Source organism: Patiria miniata, unplaced genomic scaffold (assembly GCF_015706575.1).
Source record: "Patiria miniata isolate m_02_andy unplaced genomic scaffold, ASM1570657v1 HiC_scaffold_9, whole genome shotgun sequence".
In the NCBI taxonomy this organism is placed as follows: domain Eukaryota; kingdom Metazoa; phylum Echinodermata; class Asteroidea; order Valvatida; family Asterinidae; genus Patiria; species Patiria miniata.
The window spans coordinates 10,941,729-10,961,188 of record NW_024037076.1 but is presented as its reverse complement, the minus strand read 5'-3'; the positions used below and the strand labels follow the sequence as shown (position 1 = coordinate 10,961,188).

The 19,460-nt window shown below is 38.3% G+C and overlaps 1 protein-coding gene and 1 long non-coding RNA gene across 2 annotated transcripts in view; both read right to left on the bottom strand.

The window, feature by feature from the left end:
- Positions 1-517: 517 nt before the first annotated feature.
- Positions 518-1,944, bottom strand: LOC119720492. Its single transcript, XR_005270094.1, has 3 exons — positions 1,893-1,944; positions 1,691-1,768; positions 518-569 (listed from the first exon to the last, which is right to left on the bottom strand). It is a non-coding gene; the product is annotated as an uncharacterized LOC119720492 (long non-coding RNA).
- A 180-nt stretch (positions 1,945-2,124) lies between these two features.
- LOC119720468 overlaps positions 2,125-19,460 on the bottom strand; it is a 47,277-nt gene continuing 29,941 nt past the window's right edge. Inside the window, exons 32-40 of the mRNA XM_038190139.1 lie at positions 18,489-18,641; positions 17,093-17,271; positions 16,296-16,476; positions 15,400-15,543; positions 10,312-10,362; positions 7,345-7,472; positions 5,589-5,784; positions 3,095-3,151; positions 2,125-2,129 (exon numbers count right to left, since the gene is read on the bottom strand). Of these exons, the coding sequence (XP_038046067.1) occupies positions 2,125-2,129; positions 3,095-3,151; positions 5,589-5,784; positions 7,345-7,472; positions 10,312-10,362; positions 15,400-15,543; positions 16,296-16,476; positions 17,093-17,271; positions 18,489-18,641 (1,094 nt within the window). The remainder of the gene's footprint in view (positions 2,130-3,094; positions 3,152-5,588; positions 5,785-7,344; positions 7,473-10,311; positions 10,363-15,399; positions 15,544-16,295; positions 16,477-17,092; positions 17,272-18,488; positions 18,642-19,460) is intronic.

Below are 19,460 nucleotides of genomic sequence, written 5' to 3'. Positions count from 1 at the left end.
AAGTCGTTGGAGAGGCTGCATGTGGAAGAACGTGAATAGTTCTGGTTTAACTCAATTGACTGCAACACTGCAAATTGAAACTCTTATCAAAGAAAAATAAGACAAGGCAAGCGTAGTAATGCTGGTCCAGAGCCCACAAGATTCTATTCAGTTGATTCGTAACGACTATTCACTGGAAGTCATTTGTAGGGTAATCCCTGCAAATACATTACCTCCATTGGGAGGTTAAGTTCTTGTGTTCGTGACTGATTCTGTGGTTGACTTTCTAGTCAGTGTTGGTGACTCTGCAGATAAAGTTTATGTACGAAAACTTAAAAGAAGAAAGAGCAATATGCGAATGACCTTATGGTTTCCTATCGATTGCAAATGTTCAGACAAAGAACTCATTGGAAGGAGTGAGCAGTCCATAGATTAATCACTCCTATACTAGTTCTTTAAAATGAGGAATGTAACTACATATTTTTGTTAAAGAAAAACCATTTCAGCGAGCATTTCAGTGAGAATACCTCTAGTCGTCAAGGTCTCTGGAGTGATTCCGGCTTTTGATGCGCTTTCGGTCACGGATGGTCCTGTTACGAAATCCATTACAGAAGCAAATTATCAAAAGTAAGTTGGAAAACAAATATGTAGAGGTACAAAAATTGTTTACTTGGACGAAAGCAGCTAAGCCATAATAGACAAAGAAGATAAGGCGAGGCCAGTGAAGCTTCTTTGAAGCTATCTGTCCACCAACTAATTTCTTTTCCCTTTTCTAAATATTTTTTTTTAAGATAAAACAAGACAATGCAATACAAGCCCAGATCGCATCAGATTCTATTCAATAGATAAAGAATGACTAAAACGTTGGTAGAGCACGCTATTGTGGTAACGTGGTGGAAAAAAAAACATTCACTTGTGTAGTTCACATGGAGACTGAGTGGCTACACCTGGATCGTGAAAATACACGAAACTAGCGGCACCATGCTAAATGACATGTGATGTAGATGATAAATGACACATGTACGCAGACTTGTAAATAGGCCCAGAATTGCCTAGGCAGGCCAAATCACGATAAGTACACTGCAAAAACTGCGTTTAGCAGGTAAACACTTTTCTAAACACTTTCTTGCTATCAGTTTGTAAACATTCTTAAATACTAAACATGTTTAGAGTGAGGATGGATAGTGTTTAGCCATTGAACATTGATGTTTAGGAATTGAACACATAATGTTTAGCTTCAAAACATGTTTACAAAGTGATATCAAGATTGTGTTTAATTGCTAAACATAGTTTTTAGTGTGTATGCCCTCAATCTGTGAACTATGAACTTGAAGGTTTGTTAAAAAGATGGGTGGAAGCCGTGCAGAGGAAAGCGAGCTATAAATAGGCACGCCTTGTATAAAAGCTGGTCCAGGACCAGAGTACGTCACAGGTGACAGTAAGTAAGTAAATCAGTTAGATAGTCAGTCAGCTACACAGAGGACAATAGATCTTTATCATGCTGCCACCATCTCAGTCATGTTCCCTGTATCCAATGACAGTACTGAATGATAATGGGTTTTTTGTGCAAAAAGGAACCAGACTATTTTTCCTTCCAGCCTCGCTTTGGCTACCTTGATTTGAATGGGGAAAAATGAAGAAGGCCGCAACATGATAATGGTCTATAGGCTTGCCCCCCCCCCCAGGTCTGCCAAAAAATATTATGTTTCACCTTTAGTGGTTGTTGACATCTCAGTTATGGAGCCTCCATTAGATTCTGTTGGTGGCTTTCCGGTCACTGTTGGTGACCCTGTTGGATGATCAAAAAAGAAGACGGTATAACATTATCTCATGTCATTTTACAAGAAACAACACTTCCCTGCTGGAAATCATGGGTTTTACTCAAGTAAAACATTTTTCAAACACTTTCACACCTTGAGTAGAGGGCTTCTCAGCAGTTGCCACCGTTGTTGCGATCCCGGGTGATTCTGTTTTACGACATAAACAAACATCGGATTCAGTTATACCGGAAACATATTTTGCATTTATTAAAATCAATTTCTCTAGTAACAAACAATAATTCGGTAATGAAAAAAAGTGTATCTCTAGACATTACGGTACAGTGTGTAAGATTTCAAAAAGGGTTGAACCATTCTGCTAATGTCATTACTCTGCAAGATATGAAACCCAATTATCATGCAAACGAAAGGTTTTCGAAAAAAAACAACATCAAATACCGCCATGAGAAATATTTACAAATGTCATTATAAAGAAAGAAATAACACAAGATGGCACAAATTTGGAAAACAATTGTGGAGTTAGGCCGGTTACTTTCTGAAGTGATGCTTGCAGATGTTGTTAACACAGTTTCAGAAGATACAGTAGTGTGCATAGGCTCATTTACCGATCCTTTAAAATGAGAAAGTACATATTCTCCAAGATGAGAAATGGTAAAAAGCTGCACCGAGGACATTACAGTGCAAATAGAAAAAGTCAGTATACTTCAATGTTTTTCATTAATTGTGTTCGTTTCCAATAATACATGTAACACCACTCGACGAAGAATGTTCAAAACCTAACCTGTTGAACTGTCTGCTCAGAGTGAATATTACAATCTCTACGAGTAACAAAACCATGCTCGGTCTCTTGATCACGAAACACGATTTCATTTACAGCACACTTTATTTCCAGAAATCACTTAACGGACTAATTGTTTGAAATCACTTTATCTCTTGATTTCTTCTTATTGTCTACATGACAGCAAGTCAGACAGGGTGTTTAGCTGCAGGAGGTCTGAGTCTTCAATCCTAGTAAGCATTTTTGATAATAATTTGGTATTCTTACCTTAAGCATCAATGCAATGATCCTATGTGATTTTAAAGAACGATGAAAAGGCCCTAGTATTAGAAAATGTTCTATTTGCATGATCCATTTGATTTCCCTCCATGATTTGGTATACGAGTCACACTTATCGATCAATACATTTGAACTCATTAATCACTGCACCGCCCCAAACTCCCTGCCTTTTTATTCATTAATGAAAAAACACAATGTAATACAATGTAGTACATGTGCTTAGGGGTTAGGTAATAAGTGAGGATTTAGCACATGACTGCCATAAACAAACAAGTGTTACCTTCGGTAGACGGCATGAGATTAGACACTGCTATTGTTTTCATGGACGTCACTGATTCTGCAATAAGAACAAGGAAATATATGGCATGGCCTAGCAATTCAATGATCTTGTTAAGGTATGAGTTAGTCATGAATAAAATCAGCATTATCAAACAAAGCCAAGATGTATACATGAACCCAGAAATAAGTACAAAGATGTAAATGAAAAATAAATTACAACTTACTGATGCAAGTTAAGTTACAACTCAAAGCTTATTTCACCTTAAATGAAAATGATATGAAAATCACCATGCGTGTAAAAGACAACCTGTAAATCTACAGCTTGTCTAAAAGCATTCATACCCAACTCCCAGCTGCTGTAACTGTAACTTATCTCCCTACACCCCCCTCGCGCACCCAGCCCAATGCCACACGATTTGTACTCCATTACCTAAAGTCAAATTTCCGTCAGATTTACGGGAAGTTCGTGATAAAATTACGGTCACCGTCAATTAAGAAACCCGTAAGTGACCGTAATTTTGTTTGTTTGGCAACCCGTTTGACAATGTTTTTACCGTAACATCACGAGTGATTTGTTTACAGAGCAGGCCAACAAAATTTCCCCTCTCGGGTTTATAAATGTACCCCCTCGAGATGTTAATAACACTGCCCCTCAAACGCACACGTAGAAAAACATATGATCGCGCTTCAAATTAAATTGTCTCGTCTCTTGTAAATTCAATGCAATACTGCCCCTTTAAAACACAAGTACCCCTCTCACATTAACAAGATTGAGCACCTTCTCGAAATTAAAAAACTACCCTCCGAAAGTACAGATACCCTCCTCGCTATATTAAAATCGTGCCCCCTCGAGATTGAAAATTGGCTGTCAAAAACAATAGTGTTCCTCTGGCGATAACTTCTCGAGATGGAAAACTGCCCCTCGCGGAAAGGCAACATTACATTTGCGCCCCTCCTATAGATGGAAAACTAGCCCCCAAATAATAGTTTTCTTCACGCGAATAAATGAAAGCAACAGTGCCTCTCTCACAAAAGTGTTCTTAACAAAACTAGGTAACAGAGTAAAAAGAGCAAGATGGACAACGTATTTATAATTTGTTCCTCAGTCGTCAGATATGTTTATAGAGAAATGAACGGGACAATATTCTTTTTCACCACTTTCACACAGACGGAAGATGCAAATTTTCCTGAGCAAGTGCCCCTTTTGGGTGTTGCCCCCACCCTGTTTGTATGTATAAATTCAATTCAATTTAATGTTTAATTGAATCAGTCCAGTATATTTGTGCTGTGTGATTCCGATACGAATTACATACACGCTTTAATACTTCAACACATAGTTATTGCAACATGAAATTTTCACTTACCAATCCCCTCTGTGGTGGTTGGTTCCGGAGTGGTGGTTGGTTCGGGAGTGGTTGTTGGTTCCGGAGTGGTGGTTGGTTCCGGAGTGGTGGTTGGGCATGAGGCATCCGCTATGATTAGGATTCCTGTACAATCATAAAATAATTTAAATTAATTCTCCATCACTGGATTATTATTAAACAGTTTATCTAAATTATCTGCCGCCATATTGAGATGTTTTCACATACTTTTAAATCTTACGTGCACTTACTTCAAGAACAGAAAATTGTTCTTTTCAACAAATATAAACAGCTATTGTTCAGACATATGGCGATTTGTTTTACCTCACTTGAGCAATGTGAAGACCAACAAAACAGGAAAATCGTGCAGAATCATCTTTTAAGTATTTTTTTTTTTTTTTGTTTAAACTATTTACAAAAATGTAGTTTTTCTTGGAAAGGATTGTTTTTTTTATTTTTGCGGCTGGCTCATGAAATAAAAAAATATTGACTGAAAACTTAAGTTTAACTGAGCTGTTTAGCACCGGTACATCGCTTATAGATACACATGGGGAAGAACAAAGGCCAGCACAAGCTGCCAAGGTGATTTACACGTATATTCGTGGGAAGCATGGAATCATTGTCGGGGACAAGTAGTGGAAGCAATTTTTGGATATGAATGAGGTGATGGATTTCTAGGACTTCAACATCCAGACTGATCATGTTATAGAACAAGGATGACCCAATGTTGTTGTCACCATGATGTGTCATATTTAGGGGATGGGGAGGATTCCCCCTTTGAGACATTTGAGCTATTATAGGCCGGCCAGGTGACTACCACGTAAGTTTAACCTTAATGCAACCGGTTTGTTCGTGAATGCTATCAAGAATACTTATCTAATATTTATCTAAGGCTTAACGATGTGTCTCTGATGTCGTATATTTTGAGACAAAAATAACACCTTTTATCTTGGTGTAGGAAATTGAAACTATAATGTGCTTTATTATAAAGAAGTAACCTTACCCCGAAATTACACACACAGATAGAGAATCACAAGAGAAACGACAGGTACGTTCAACTTCCATTGGGGCATTAATAATAAAGATGGAAGAACATCAAAAGGCCTGTTTCAACACACAAATGTCTGCACTTACCATTTATATAAACATCATAGAGATAGATCCCGACTTCCAGGAACACACAGGCCATTGATTCTGCCAGGTCAGCTTCGTTACAAACTGAATGTCTGATGTCAAAAGAAACTGTAATCGCGCTTCCATTACTGAACTCAACTGTGTTTGTGAGTACCTCGTCGGTGGGACAAATTTCCATCATGTTTTCACCACTGAACTACAAATGAGGAAACAAATTGGAAATTAGAGATAATATCGAATTATTGTTATAGTGTAGGACAAATCGCAAAAATGGTGCGAAATATATAAAAGCCTATGCTGTAAGAAACTAAATGTTCACAGTAAATTTGGTCAATACTTCTAAACACACCACTTTTTTAAGAATATGTTTTGTAACTTTACGGTACAGTAGATCTTGTTTTCTTCATGTGTGCATTTGTTTCGTTTGAAACAACATTAACAAAGGGGCTCACAATCTGAGGGAGGGTGCTCAACAACTAACCCGATGAAATGTTAGCTGTTTATTCTGAGAAGATAATATTCTTAGATCTCGATTTCAATTCAAAAGTTGCCTAGTCATTTTGAATTGCACCCGGAATCAGCATCCTTTTCAGCCGATTGCAGCTTCTCGATGTTGTCACGCACTGACCCGACGAAATAGAGTAAGTCGGCGGCAAGAATTCGGCGGAGTTGATATCATCACTTAAATGGGACTCTATGATGCAATTACATCTGCATCCTCAAATTCAATCATCGTAATAGAACTTAAACTTATTTTAGTTCTACATATATCGTTTCACATGTAAAACGCAGCGAATTTGCAGATTATCAGCTGTTTTGAGCACGCCACATGCATGTGAGATGCCATTAGATTGTCATGATTGTTGTGTTTACTGCTGTTTGTGTTCGTGAGTTTTACATCATAGTCCAAAAAAATTCCGAAACATATAGGGACGCATAGGACCCTCAGCTTGCCTCGGGTGCTATGCGCCTCTCGGATGTTCAAAATGTCATATCCCAAATCACACCAGTCAACAATTGCTGAGTGTCGATCGTGTACGCGCATTTGATAAATGTATAGTCATATAGCTAAAAAAAAAAGTTTTACATCATAGTCCAAAAAAATCCAAGACATATAGGGACGCATAGGACCCTCAGCTTGCCTCGGGTGCTATGCGCCTCTCGGATGTTCAAAACGTCATATCCCAAATCACACCAGTCAACAATTGCTACGTGTCGATCGTGTACGCGCATTTAATAAATGTATAGTCATATAGCTAAATGTACCAGTCCTCCAGCACGTCACCTAGCGCACAAAGCTTCAAATGTGCACTGAGTATTTGCGCGTTGCGCACAAACGTTGGCGTGCCACTTTCAATTGCGGTTACGATAATTATATTTTCTACAAACTTAAAAACCTCTGTTGTTCCGATGTCGTATAATTTTGCTTAAGTAAAACATTGAATTCCCGTCCAGAGTTTGCAGCTTAGTAACTAGTAATAACTTCAAAATGAGCTTTACATGGGTAACATTCCGGACAATTCGCTTTCATAATATAACATTAAAGTTCCAATTTTAGGAAAATGACGAATATTTGAAATTGATTAAACAAAGGTGAGTGTTTGGAATATATTTTCGTAGTGTTGTATTACCAAAAAAATGGCAGATCCTTCACCATCAGTTGTATGGGGAGATATAAAGGCTATTATAAATTGTTACGTTCAATTTGACCCATTTTCGTACCCGAAAACAAAACAAAAACAGTCTTGATACTCACCGCATTAATTACCCTTGAACTTAAATTCTTGTACTCATCTGTAGTTCTATCGAGGTAAGCAGCATCAAAAGTAACACTCATGCCATCAATGTGAGTAATGCAAAACCGCACTGTATCGGTTGTCTCGTCTAAAATGCAAAACAAAAACATTCGTATACAATGTGCAACTACGATCATGTGAGTTTTGGGGATAAATATTAGAGAACAATCATGCTTTTGAATAGAATAAGAAAAAATGCCAAGACATTTGCTAAAACTAAGAAGCACATCTACTCTTAAGAGAAGGTGGGGAAACTGCCACATCCCCCGATTGAAAAACAAACAAACAAACAAACAAACAAACAAACAAACAAACAAGAAAGGTAAGTAACTCTTAATCAATACATTCTCGATATGCGCCATAATGCAGACGAAAGCATCTGTTAGATTTCACATTTTCGATAGGAAAAATAGCCTTCCCAAAGCCGGGACATGCTTTTTTTCCATATTACACATCCAATCAAAACAAACCTAAATGTTTTCAAGGTGGTTCACGGGAAAAATATAAAACCTGGTATGAACTTCAACCCTGGTCCGAATATGTAAACAATATTTTGTGACGATATCATGATGTAATCAGCTATCAAATCACAAGTCATTAAGGTGGAAAACTAAATACTTTAAACTTAGGATTGAAAGTATGCCTATGGCGATTTAAAGATGTTTTAGCCTAGGAAGAAAGCGACAAATGCTGGACAATTTGAGGGAAATGACCCGAATGTTTGGACCCATGTATATGTTCAATGGACCGCTCTCGCTTCTGGCGGCCAGGCCCATGTATAATTATGAATTGATTAATAACAAGTTCACGTGCACAATAAGCTCTGGCGGTCTTGCATGAGAGTCTTGCATGAAATCTATCAAAATAGTCTCCTTTCCGCACACCAGTGCTAAGAAAAAACCGTGTGGTTTAAGGTACCATCCACACTGGCACAATATGATTTCATCCTGCAACGGACGGTGACGTTGACCGGAGAATGTGCACATAAGCCCGGGCCGCCGCCCCACACGAAAATTACGCTGCGCTATTTACCACGTGACTTATAACATTGCTGCATTTTTGTTAAGTTTTACAATTGTTTTGTTGTTGTTTGTTTGTTTGTTGGGGTGTTGGGGGTGTTTGTTTGTTGGGGTGTTGGGGTGTTTGTTTGTTTGTTTGTTTGTTTGTTTGTTTGTTTGGAAAATGTCAATGTACTAGTTTTTTACCGGAATCAATAGGGGGGCTTATTTTAGTCTATTTCCGGAGACAGACATAATTATGCAAAAATAAAGGCGCATGCGCATCGATCTGAACAAAACTGGTGCTTGCAAACTTTCCGCAAGTGTGCATTTACACGACCACGGCACGGCATCTGCACAATTAGTCAACTGTTATTGGTCGAATATTTGACCAGAAAGACCGACCGACCGACCAACAAGTGACATGTAGAAGCTCCTGCCAGAGCTTAAAAAGGGTCAATTGAGCTTGTGGCTGTATGATCTGCGTGATCACGTAACCGTAGAGCAGGGTTCTCTAGAGGTCCACGTGTCTAGTCCGACGGCATGTTCACGGTTTGCGTACGGACACTGCGTATATCTTGAGCACTAAATTTTGTGATGAATTACATTTAGAAAATCCCTTCCGTAAGAATGATCGCCAATCTGGAACACTAATAATTTAATTGAACATTCTGTGCACTGTTTGAACTATTGTCTAAATTTAACCACGAGAAAATAGCCGTCACGAGAAAATAGCCTACCATGGGCGCCGCCATATTGATTTAAACCAAACGTAAAACTATAATCTCTTTGATAAATCGTAACTTTTTTTAGAATTGTTAAAAATGGTTTATGTTTTATACATTCAAAAAAACTTCGGGTTACCTAGAATAGTCATATTTCATCCTGTACACAAGATATTATTAGAGTAAGTGATTTCACGATGCCTTTTTGTGCATTGCCTAATCCTTTCAAACAACATATATTATCATATGACAAGAGTTCAAAGAAATTTGATGGAAATACCAATTAATTTTCCACCTGAAAATGTATCTGATCGTTTTTGGCCCAAGTTTGGAACCTTTACAGTATCATAATTATGCCAAAATATTAAAGAAATTGCACAAATGAAAGATAATTGCAAAGGAGGCTTACAGCAAAAAATGTTTCACTGTTTGAAGTACTTGTGTACAGGATAAAAAAAGACTACTTTGACCAAAGTGCGATTTCATGATTTTTTTTTAGTGAGAAACAAATCTCTCAGCTTTGATCTCAATCCCAAAACATAAGAATCCAGTAATTAAAGGCAAATGTTTTAGGATTGCATTTTTTGGATCATCATGTATAGTTCTGATAATCCGACTTATCATCAATGCAAGCATTATGATGTCTGCACAGCTGCAACAAAGCTGTGTGTTGTTGAAATTGAGTTGAAATTAACTGATCAATGCTGGTCCAACCTGAAGAAAATTAGGGTTTTTTTTATTTGCAACAGTGCTTAACGTTTCGTGCTTTGGTAGTAATGCATCAAGGACAGTGCAGGGGAAAAAGGCAGCAATTTAAGATGTTGAGATTCTATTTGGGAAGCTAAAATTTCATTCCTTATAAGTGAGGAACCTGTTACTAAGCAACCATTTTCCAATATTACAAGTATACAACCGTTTTCCGCATGTTCGACTATCCCGAGTTTCATCTCTTGTAACTTTCATAATTCATCTCTCAATAATATATGAGTTGTATCTCTCACCAATATGTGAATTCGCAGGTATCTATCAGCAATGTGCAAATGTGTCATCTCACCACCTTATTTTTTTCATTTAGATATTTTTTATTCATATCTCACTAACATGTGGATATGTATCTGTCATCAATATCTTACTTTTAGCTATTACTGACCATATATTAATTTACTTTTTGTTTATTTGAAAAGTATGTGAATTTATATCTCACCACAACTGCAGATTCCTGGAGTATCGGTTGATCCTGAAGGAGTGGTTGTTCCTGTCAACAGGTAGATAATGAAAATGGTAAGTACACGGACGCACATGGCAGTATAAACGCAACGGGTCTAGTAAACACATTCTTTTCATACAAATACATACTCATGAACATCTACATTGTTCCCATAAATTGGCCAATACAAAAATGTTCCAAATGTGGAAACTATTGTTTTAGTGAAGTTCTCACTAAAATAAGAATCATTCAAATCACTCATATGCTTTTTAAGTTACGGAATTTTAAACATATGCACCGTTTTAAAGTTCTGTCCACGGATCACAAAAATGTGTCCGTTCTCTCAGCAAAACGAAACAATTCACCCATGCACATCCCTACGTGATTTGTTTTCGTTTTGCTGAAAGAACACCTACCGTCTTGTGATCCGTAGACAGAACTGTAAAACTGTGGTTTTGTTAAATTCTTTAACTTGAAAAGTACATAAGTGATTTGAACAATTCTTGCACTAAAAAAACAGCTTTTGAATTGGCCTTTCATATCATAGAACTTCTCTAAAATAATGGTCGCGGCATTTGTTTTTTGGGTTTTTTTTCTTTTCTTTTTCTTTTTACTCACCCTGTAGTTTGGCATAAATTATGTATAGGTATAGCCAGGTCTGTGAGAACGGTGTGTGTTTGCTGAAGGTCGACAAGACGTGAACACAACATTGGATTTCGTTGACAAGTCAGAAACGATTCGGGTTGGCGAAAAACCCGGACTTTTACTCTTGGATTTTGTCAATTATTGGATCCACAATTAACAAATAGCTCACTTGCCGTACTCCGAAATTAAAAGAGTGATTTTCTGGAAAGTTGCCAATTGTATGGAAAAGTAGAAGATCGATCAGATCGTAACAGATTGCCGAGAGATGGAATTTGTAACAGCTAGAATGGTTCTTTTTCTCTTTCAGTCTTATTTTCTCTTTCTTGTTTCCTCAAAACTATTTTTTTCACCAGACTGCGTGAGAGTCGTTGATTTGTCATAATATCACTTTATAATACCAATACTTTGTTATAACCAGTGGCGTATCTAGTGGGTGGGGTTTTTTTGTGCCAGTTTTTGTGTGTGTCAGCAATAATTTGTGTTTATTGAGTTCTTCTGACATCAATCCCACCAAAGTTGTTGTTCGTCCGAAAGTTTGGCAAAGTGATTTGCATAGTGTGACCTTTGTACTTCCCGCTCAAAGACAACTTTTAACAAGTTTTCTCATGTGGGCTACGAACAGAGAAGACCAACATATATGTTGTTCTAGAAAATTCTCTCGTTTTTGTAGGAAGCATAGCTCCTGCCACGCTCCTGAGGTATGTCACTGTGGGAGGGTGATCTTAAAGAAACTTCCCATTGAGTATTGCTGTGTCGTATGGTCGTTTTGTGAGATAAATTCGTCAACGTTTTTACGAAGAGCCACATATGTCAAAAATTACCATTTGTTCGATTTTGATTTTTTTCAATATTTTGCTTTAAAGCAGTGTACTTAACCATGTTGACATGTTTCTATAAGCAAAACATCATTAATTTCCAAGTTACATTAATGTTGCAAGGGGCCAAAATCTCGATAAATGAATTTTGCGTTTTCACGAAGAGCCACATACATTTTGGCCCTTTGAACGCGTACAAAACCCATTGCACGGAAATACGTAAAAGTAGGTCAAATGAGATTTGCGTTTTCACGAAGAGCCACATATCTTTGTTACATTTTCAGCTGCGCGCGCGTACTTACGCGCGCCTATGGAAATACACATTGAACAGAAAGGGCCAATATGTCAGACACCTGAATTTGCGTTTTCACGAAGAGCCACGTATCTTTACTGATTAATTTTCACTAATTAACTGCTGAATTAAGTCTTATTACTGGGTTCATGTAAACATTCAGCTCACACAGAATAGTGTGATGTTTTTCTTGCTTCACAAAGTTGTTGCAAAGTGGTATTTTTTGCAGTTTTAAAATGGGAGAAACTTCTTTTGCGATAATCCCGAAAAAGCTTTTTCTTCAAAATCGACATATGTGGCTCTTCGTGAAAACGGTGACGAATTGTGGTATTTTCGTGACAGTGAGACAAATATGATTCGTTGCATTGTAGTTTTGTACCCGTGTGTAGCGTATGTACACATTCAATGTCCAGCCATGTGTTGAACTTTGACGTTCACATTGTATTTACTTTGACATTATATTGTGCATATGAGCTTGAATGCTTGAAGTGTTGTAATGTAAGAATACATTTATTGTAGTTCAGGAAATTATAGTCGTCATTTCATCATAATTGTAAATTTTGTTTGAACACTCGTCCGCTTTAATTAGAGGACCGTTCCTCCTTCCTTCCCCCTTAATTGACGTGGGAGCTGGTTCACTTCAGAAACAAGAATGCAAAAGGGGTCGATTCAATTGTTTCAAATTAATATGCATTTATTGTGTTATGAAACGATTCTCGTGTCGAAGAGCCTGGACTTGTACTCTTAAATGTTGTCAATTATTCGATCTACCAATTCAGACTTAACATAACAATCGTATTTGCTATCTCAAAATCTATACCAGCAAAGATTATCTGGAAATTATCTTTCTTATTTTCTCCAAACCAGTTTCATTCCTTTCAATAAAAGTTGTTTTGCCCACACCCGACTGCGTGTCAGTCGGTCAGGCGCGATTCTACGGGGGGGGGGGGGGGGGGGGGGGGAGGGGGGGCTATGGGGCCCCCAGAAATTGTGTCTAGCCCCCCCCCTAAAAAAATTAAAAATCCATAAAAAAATGCACTAGCAAAATGTCAGAATTTTACGTACACTTTTAGTTAATAATACGTGTGCTCGATTGTAGGATTTTATCAGCGCTCCCCATTCGCTCGCCCCCCCCCCCCCCGCCCTACAAACAGGGCGCTTGGAAGGGCAGATGAGCTTCACAGGATCTTGTGAAGGAAGTGGAGATGGCATTCTGGGTAATTTATTACGACCTTTGTATAAAGCATCTGGCTGCAGCTGTAGACCGCGGTTAGCCAATGCGCACAAATACTATCCGAAAAGTTTGCCATAGAAATGCATACACACCATACCGGATGTGATTTCTTTTTCATTGTGGACACATTTTGAGCGTCGAATGATATGCATTTCGACCTTTCGTGAATTAGAAACAAATTTTACAGTTTTACAGATCATTTCCTACATTATTATGCTTTTCAAGCAAAAAAGGGAACCGCATTTATGAATGAGAATAAAAGAGTGACGAATGACTCAGTTTTAATGGCCGTTTCAAACCTTGCAGGGTCTTGGCCATGACGCCTTTCCGGTCACAGGTCACGCAAAATCTATCCAATCAGAACGTTGAATCGTCAGCCCTTCCCAGCGTCCTGTTTGGAGAGGGGGGGGGGGGTACGAGCGAACGCTCCCCCTAACAAATATGACACGAGCCTCCCCTCCACGTATTGATTTTCAGAGGCCTAAGTACGGAAGCGTTAAAGGGACATAATACAAACTAAAAAAAAAGAAGTTAGTCATAATTATGACTTATACCTCATAATTATGACTTATACCTCATAATTATGACTTATATCTCATAATTATGACTAATTATTAAGTCATAATAACGACTTATATCTCATAATTATGACTTAGTATTAGGTCCTAATTACGACTTATATCTCATTATTATGACTTATTATTAAGTCATAATTATGAGATATCGTAATTACGACTTAATACTAAGTCGTTATTATAAGATATGTCATAATTTTGACTTAATAATAAGTCATAATTATGACATATAAGTCGTAATTATTACTTAATAATAAGCCATAATTATAAGATATAAGTCACAATTATGACTTAATATTAACTCATAATTATGAGATATAAGTCGTAATTATTACTTAATAATAAGTCATAATTATAAGATATAAGTCATAATTATGAGATATAAGTCATGATTATGACTTATTATACAGTCATATTATGACTTAATAATAAGTCATTATTATGAGATATAACTCATAATTATGACTTAATAATAGGTCATAATTATGACTTTTTTTTTTTAGTATGTCCCTTTAACGCTTCCGTACCTAAGTGTCCAGAGAAAATAACCGGTCTACATTTCAGCACGCCTCCCTGAAAAACATTTCTGGATTCACCTTGCTCGCCCCCTAAATATTGGCTCTAAAACCGCGCCTGCAGTCGCTGATTTGTCTTCAATCCACGGGGCTCATATTGTGATGTTTTCAGTGGGTTAGTGAATACGCGTTCACTCTGCGTGCTTTCAATTTGTACGATTTTGGCGGAGCACAAAAGGGAAATATTATCCCTAACAGACTTTAGCTCGTCCCCGATAGTAGGACACAGGTGCATAACAAATACATTTAATGGATGTTTTACTTTGCAATGGAGAGAATACTACATTCCATATGCCACCTCAAGAACCTATTTGTATACCATTTCACTCAGACAACATGGTATAGTCCAACGTTTTGGAATTCTTATGTACTCATCACACCACTACCCTTGCTTCAAACCAGAACAATTCCTCCGGTGCGCAAGCGGCCATGGTCAGGCCCGAAGTAATTCATTATTATTATTATTACTATTATTTTTATTTTCTTGGGAAGGGGGGGGGGGTCGTTATGTTCATGGAGTATTTTTTTTTTGCGAGGGAATAAACACTGAATTAGGTCCTTCGTAATCAACAACAACTTGAACGATACCAGGTCTTAACACTAATTGTGTTAAACAAAATAAGATCAGAAAACGCAGTTGAGCTGCGATGAGGACTAGTTGGAATATATGAACTTGGGAAGCAATGGTCGCTGCCTCTTTATATAAACACAAAAATAACTGCAAACGCACACCACGTCGTTCTTGGATATTAAGGGGAATTACAGTATCCTCCTGTTATGCAACTTATTTAAAATAAACCATATGAAGTAAAAGCCAATCAATGACCGACTACCGGGAGTATTTTTGTTGCCTGTGTGTGAGAACTCCACAAGTACCATCTGTAATAGAACCAAAAAATCATCATGCAGTTCTAAAACAACGTTGAAAGGTGTTCTAAATTAATCTTACCAATGCATCGCTTCCCATCCTCATGCAAGTATCCAGCATTGCAGCTACACGTGAAGTTCATGAGGATGTTGTGACAGTTCTGGTCGCAGCCCAGTCCACCACCGCTAGCTGGCTGGTCTTTGTACAGCTCGCACTCATCAATGTCTGCAGACAGGTGCCAACAAAAAAGGAATTAAATAACGACGTTCCACTTGCATTTGAAACTATTAATGCGGTATAATTTGCCACTCAATGGACTCGGCGTACAAATACCCCCTCATTATGAGTCGAGGGAGAAGACCACAGAAAGGGACATTCGAACTCATTGCTGACAGAGCCTGACACGCATGCAAGCACACACGTTTGTTTATGGTGTAAATTGAGGATTTTCTTTTGTTCCTCTTCCCTTTTCCTTTGCTTGTACTAACTTTATCGCAACAGCTCTCATAGGTTTTGTACACGTTTTCTAATCGAGGTCGTCCTCGATTTGGTTTCTGTCCTCGGTTCACCGATGATGTTGCACGTGTGTGTCCTCGATTTACACCAAAAACAAACGCACACACAGTCGTATTTTAACCTTGCGCGAATTCGAAATCCCATTCACGTTTTGAATGATCACAAGAACGGAGTTTGCCGAGGGGTTGTCATTTTGTGTGTGTTTTTGTGGAGGTTGGGGCGTGATAGTGCTGAAAACAATCTGACTATTTGGAGGTGTTGTTCGAAACAGACAATCTTTAACACTTTCGGGAAATAGATGGCGCTCTTCATTGCGGCCGCACATTGCCGACTTGCACGAGATTTTGCTGATCATACAACGATTTTGACAAAAAAAAAATCAATGGTGTCACTCCTCAACCCCCGCCTCCCTCCCGGCCACGCCCGTGACTTTGGTAAAACTGTATGCATTCCTGACTGACCTTGACACGATTTCCCGTCCCCCTCAAGTCCCGCTGGACAAGGTCCGCAGGTGCTGTTCAACGAGGGTGGATCCTCATCCACGCAATCAACATTCAGGAAACACGGGTTGTCTGCGCACGCGTCGTAGTTCTCTTCACAGAACTCTCCCGACCAGCCAGGTTCACATTGGCATAGCACCACCTACAAATAAAAAAAACCAACACAGTTCAACTCAATGGGCTCACTGACAACTGAACCGTTTTACGTCATGTATATACCAAAAGACAGCATCGCCCTTTATTCACAAGACGCAGATTTATGCTTTTTAGGCATTTCACGAAGATGTGACACTACACAGATCCAATAAGCCCTACCTAATGATGCTTTGACCCCCCCCCCCAAAAAAAAAACACTTTTAGCGTCATAAGTTATACCTTGGCAGACATTGGCAGTTTTAGGGAGACATTACTTTCAATGTGCTCTAATGATTCAGCCTCTATTAATGATGCAAATATTAGTGTCACAAATAGGCTAGATGGAGGTAGGATAAGGTAAAATTGGGGCAAGGGCTCATTAAAGTTGGAAACAAACTTGTCACAAGTCTATGGGAATGTCGACCTGGTTACCCATAAACGCATTTCTATAAACGTTGTGATGAATGTTCGACATGCGTGCAAGTGTGCGCGCATGCAGTTTAGCGCATGTGCTGTTGCCCACGTGCGTAGTGGGCGGGGCTAAATGGCTCAGTCTATTTTGGACAGTGGTGTTAACTGTTACCAAAATATCCCCAATGTACCTTTATATAAACAAAACTTACCCCAAATCGGTCCTGAACGATGTTCACTCCACTAGCGTACTGATCAAACAGGCACGTGCCGTCATTCTGACAGTCACAGAGCTTCACGATTGGTTCCAGGGTGGCATTTGCTTTTCCATCTGTTGCCAGGAAACCTATCTTCACCTTGGTCTTGTCCTCTGGTGTCCAGGAAAATCGACCTTTGAAATAAATTGTGAAAAAGGTACAATGAGTAATGGCGGGTAGAGAAATACAGGGCAAATTCTAAAACTGAAGAATATATATTGTGTATTTGTTTGATTTTTGGTCTCTGTCCTTCGAATGTTCCTTGACCTCTTTAAATTTTGTTTTGCTTTTAAGCCCTTCATGAGGAACATTGTCTTAATTACAGTTGTATAGTTTTATACACTCTTCAAGCAACTGCAACATGCTAGAAATGTGAATGATAACCATGTTGCTTAGCAAAACTCATTGCAATAGTTTTACATGAAAGCAAAGTAAGCAAAACAAAGTAAAGATTTAAACGTTTAAGATGTCATGTTGTCATTCAAAATATGTAAAGATTTATGGATGCAGCATGACATCGTACACGATCATGCATTCTAATCATGAAAAGTTGTGTCATTTGTTTCAATCACACGGTTCTGTTAAAGTAAAAATGCTGCAAATTTTGAAATACGGATCATGATTTTGTTTTTTGTCTTCACTTGACTTTGACTATGGCTTTGTTTTGTACCGATAAATGCTGACAAGCAAAAAACAGAATTAGTAGGTTCGACTTAATTCAGTTGATTGGGTTTTGCTCTTCATTGATGTTAAAAAATTACACGACCGGCTTACTAGTGCAGTCTTACCCTCAACCACTGAGCTTAGGCCAAAAAAAAATATTCGGTCTCTGGTCAGACCAAAGTTCCGGAATTGACGCGGCCACGCGGCTTTTTTTTTTCTTTTTTTTTCTTTTCTTTTTTTTTTTCTTCAAGCTTGGATTGTACAGACAAGGTGGGTAATATTCTGCTTTTTTGGTGTCCTCATGTACATTGGTGTCCTCAATAATTTGCCTTGGTGCTTTCGATCATTCGCCTTGGTGCAATTTCCCATTCCTTGTTGCCTTTTGGTAAAAAAAAAATGAGGAGGTGCGGAAATAGAGGGCGCTGTTGGAGCTACCGCAGAACATTTTTGAAAAAAAAAAGATCGACGCACATGATTAAAATCGACGTGCGCGCTGACCAGAGACCGACTTATTTTTTTTTGGCCTTACCGGGGTCTGTTGCTTGGTTCGAATCTGATATGGCAGTGGGCACCACATCTAATCACCAATGATATGTTGGGGTATGTTGGACTAGAGGGAATTTATACGGAATTGCTAAAACTAAATACGGGCTTCAAAATGACATCAATACGTTGCCTGTTTACAAACCTGAGGCTGTTATGGCTGCCCCTGCTACAATCTCAAGTAAGTCGAAAGTGACGTCATCGCCGTCAGGATCCACTGCTTCCAGTTGCAGGATGAAGTTCTTGCCCACAATAACTTCGATGGAGTCCACAAGCGTTATGTTTGGGGGTAAATTGGCTGGAAAAGAAAAGCATTTTGCATATAAATGCTACAACAGGGATCTCAGCACTTTATTTCGATTTCCTGAGTTCTCCCCGATGTTTCCCTCAAATTTTCCAAAATTACATGAGAGATATTTTTATTTTATTAACGTTCCTGGGAAGTCAGGTGATGTAGCACAGCCAATTGTTATCTTCTGGAGAGGTGTGCAATATTCACACTGCACAAACACTAAAAAACCACCATAGCCAGCCAGTCAATAGACGACACAATTCGCACATAATACGAATTGGCAAAGAACCTATCCCTTCTGGGTCTCTGCCAAATTCCCTTAGTTTTCCCTGATTTGTTGATATTTTTCTCCAAATTCCCTGAGTTTTTACCTGATTGGGGAAATGGAAACTAATTTTGAAGGTTTCCCTGATGTCCACAGTGGGAGGGAACCCTGTCCAAATTAGGAGCAAGTACAATGCAGTAAGCCATTCCCAGCAGAGAACTAGGTTTTTTTGTATGCAAAAAATGATTGTATTTCTTTTGCTTGATGATGACTGATTAAAGATGACTTCATTTAAAAGACTTCAAAATGCATTTGTATTTGCATGGTTCCAAGCATGACACTGAAGAACGGTTGAATAGTATGGATAATATATGCAGGATGTCAATGGTGAAGTTGAGAAGTGGGAGTGAAGTTGAACAGTTGTATTTTGCAGACAAACACTTGGTGACCAACTGTATTTTAAATGATTATATAATTATATGTTTAATACACGGTTTATTCTACTTGTTATCGAATCGTCTGTTATTTATGCGTATTATTTGTAATGTTAAACTTATTGT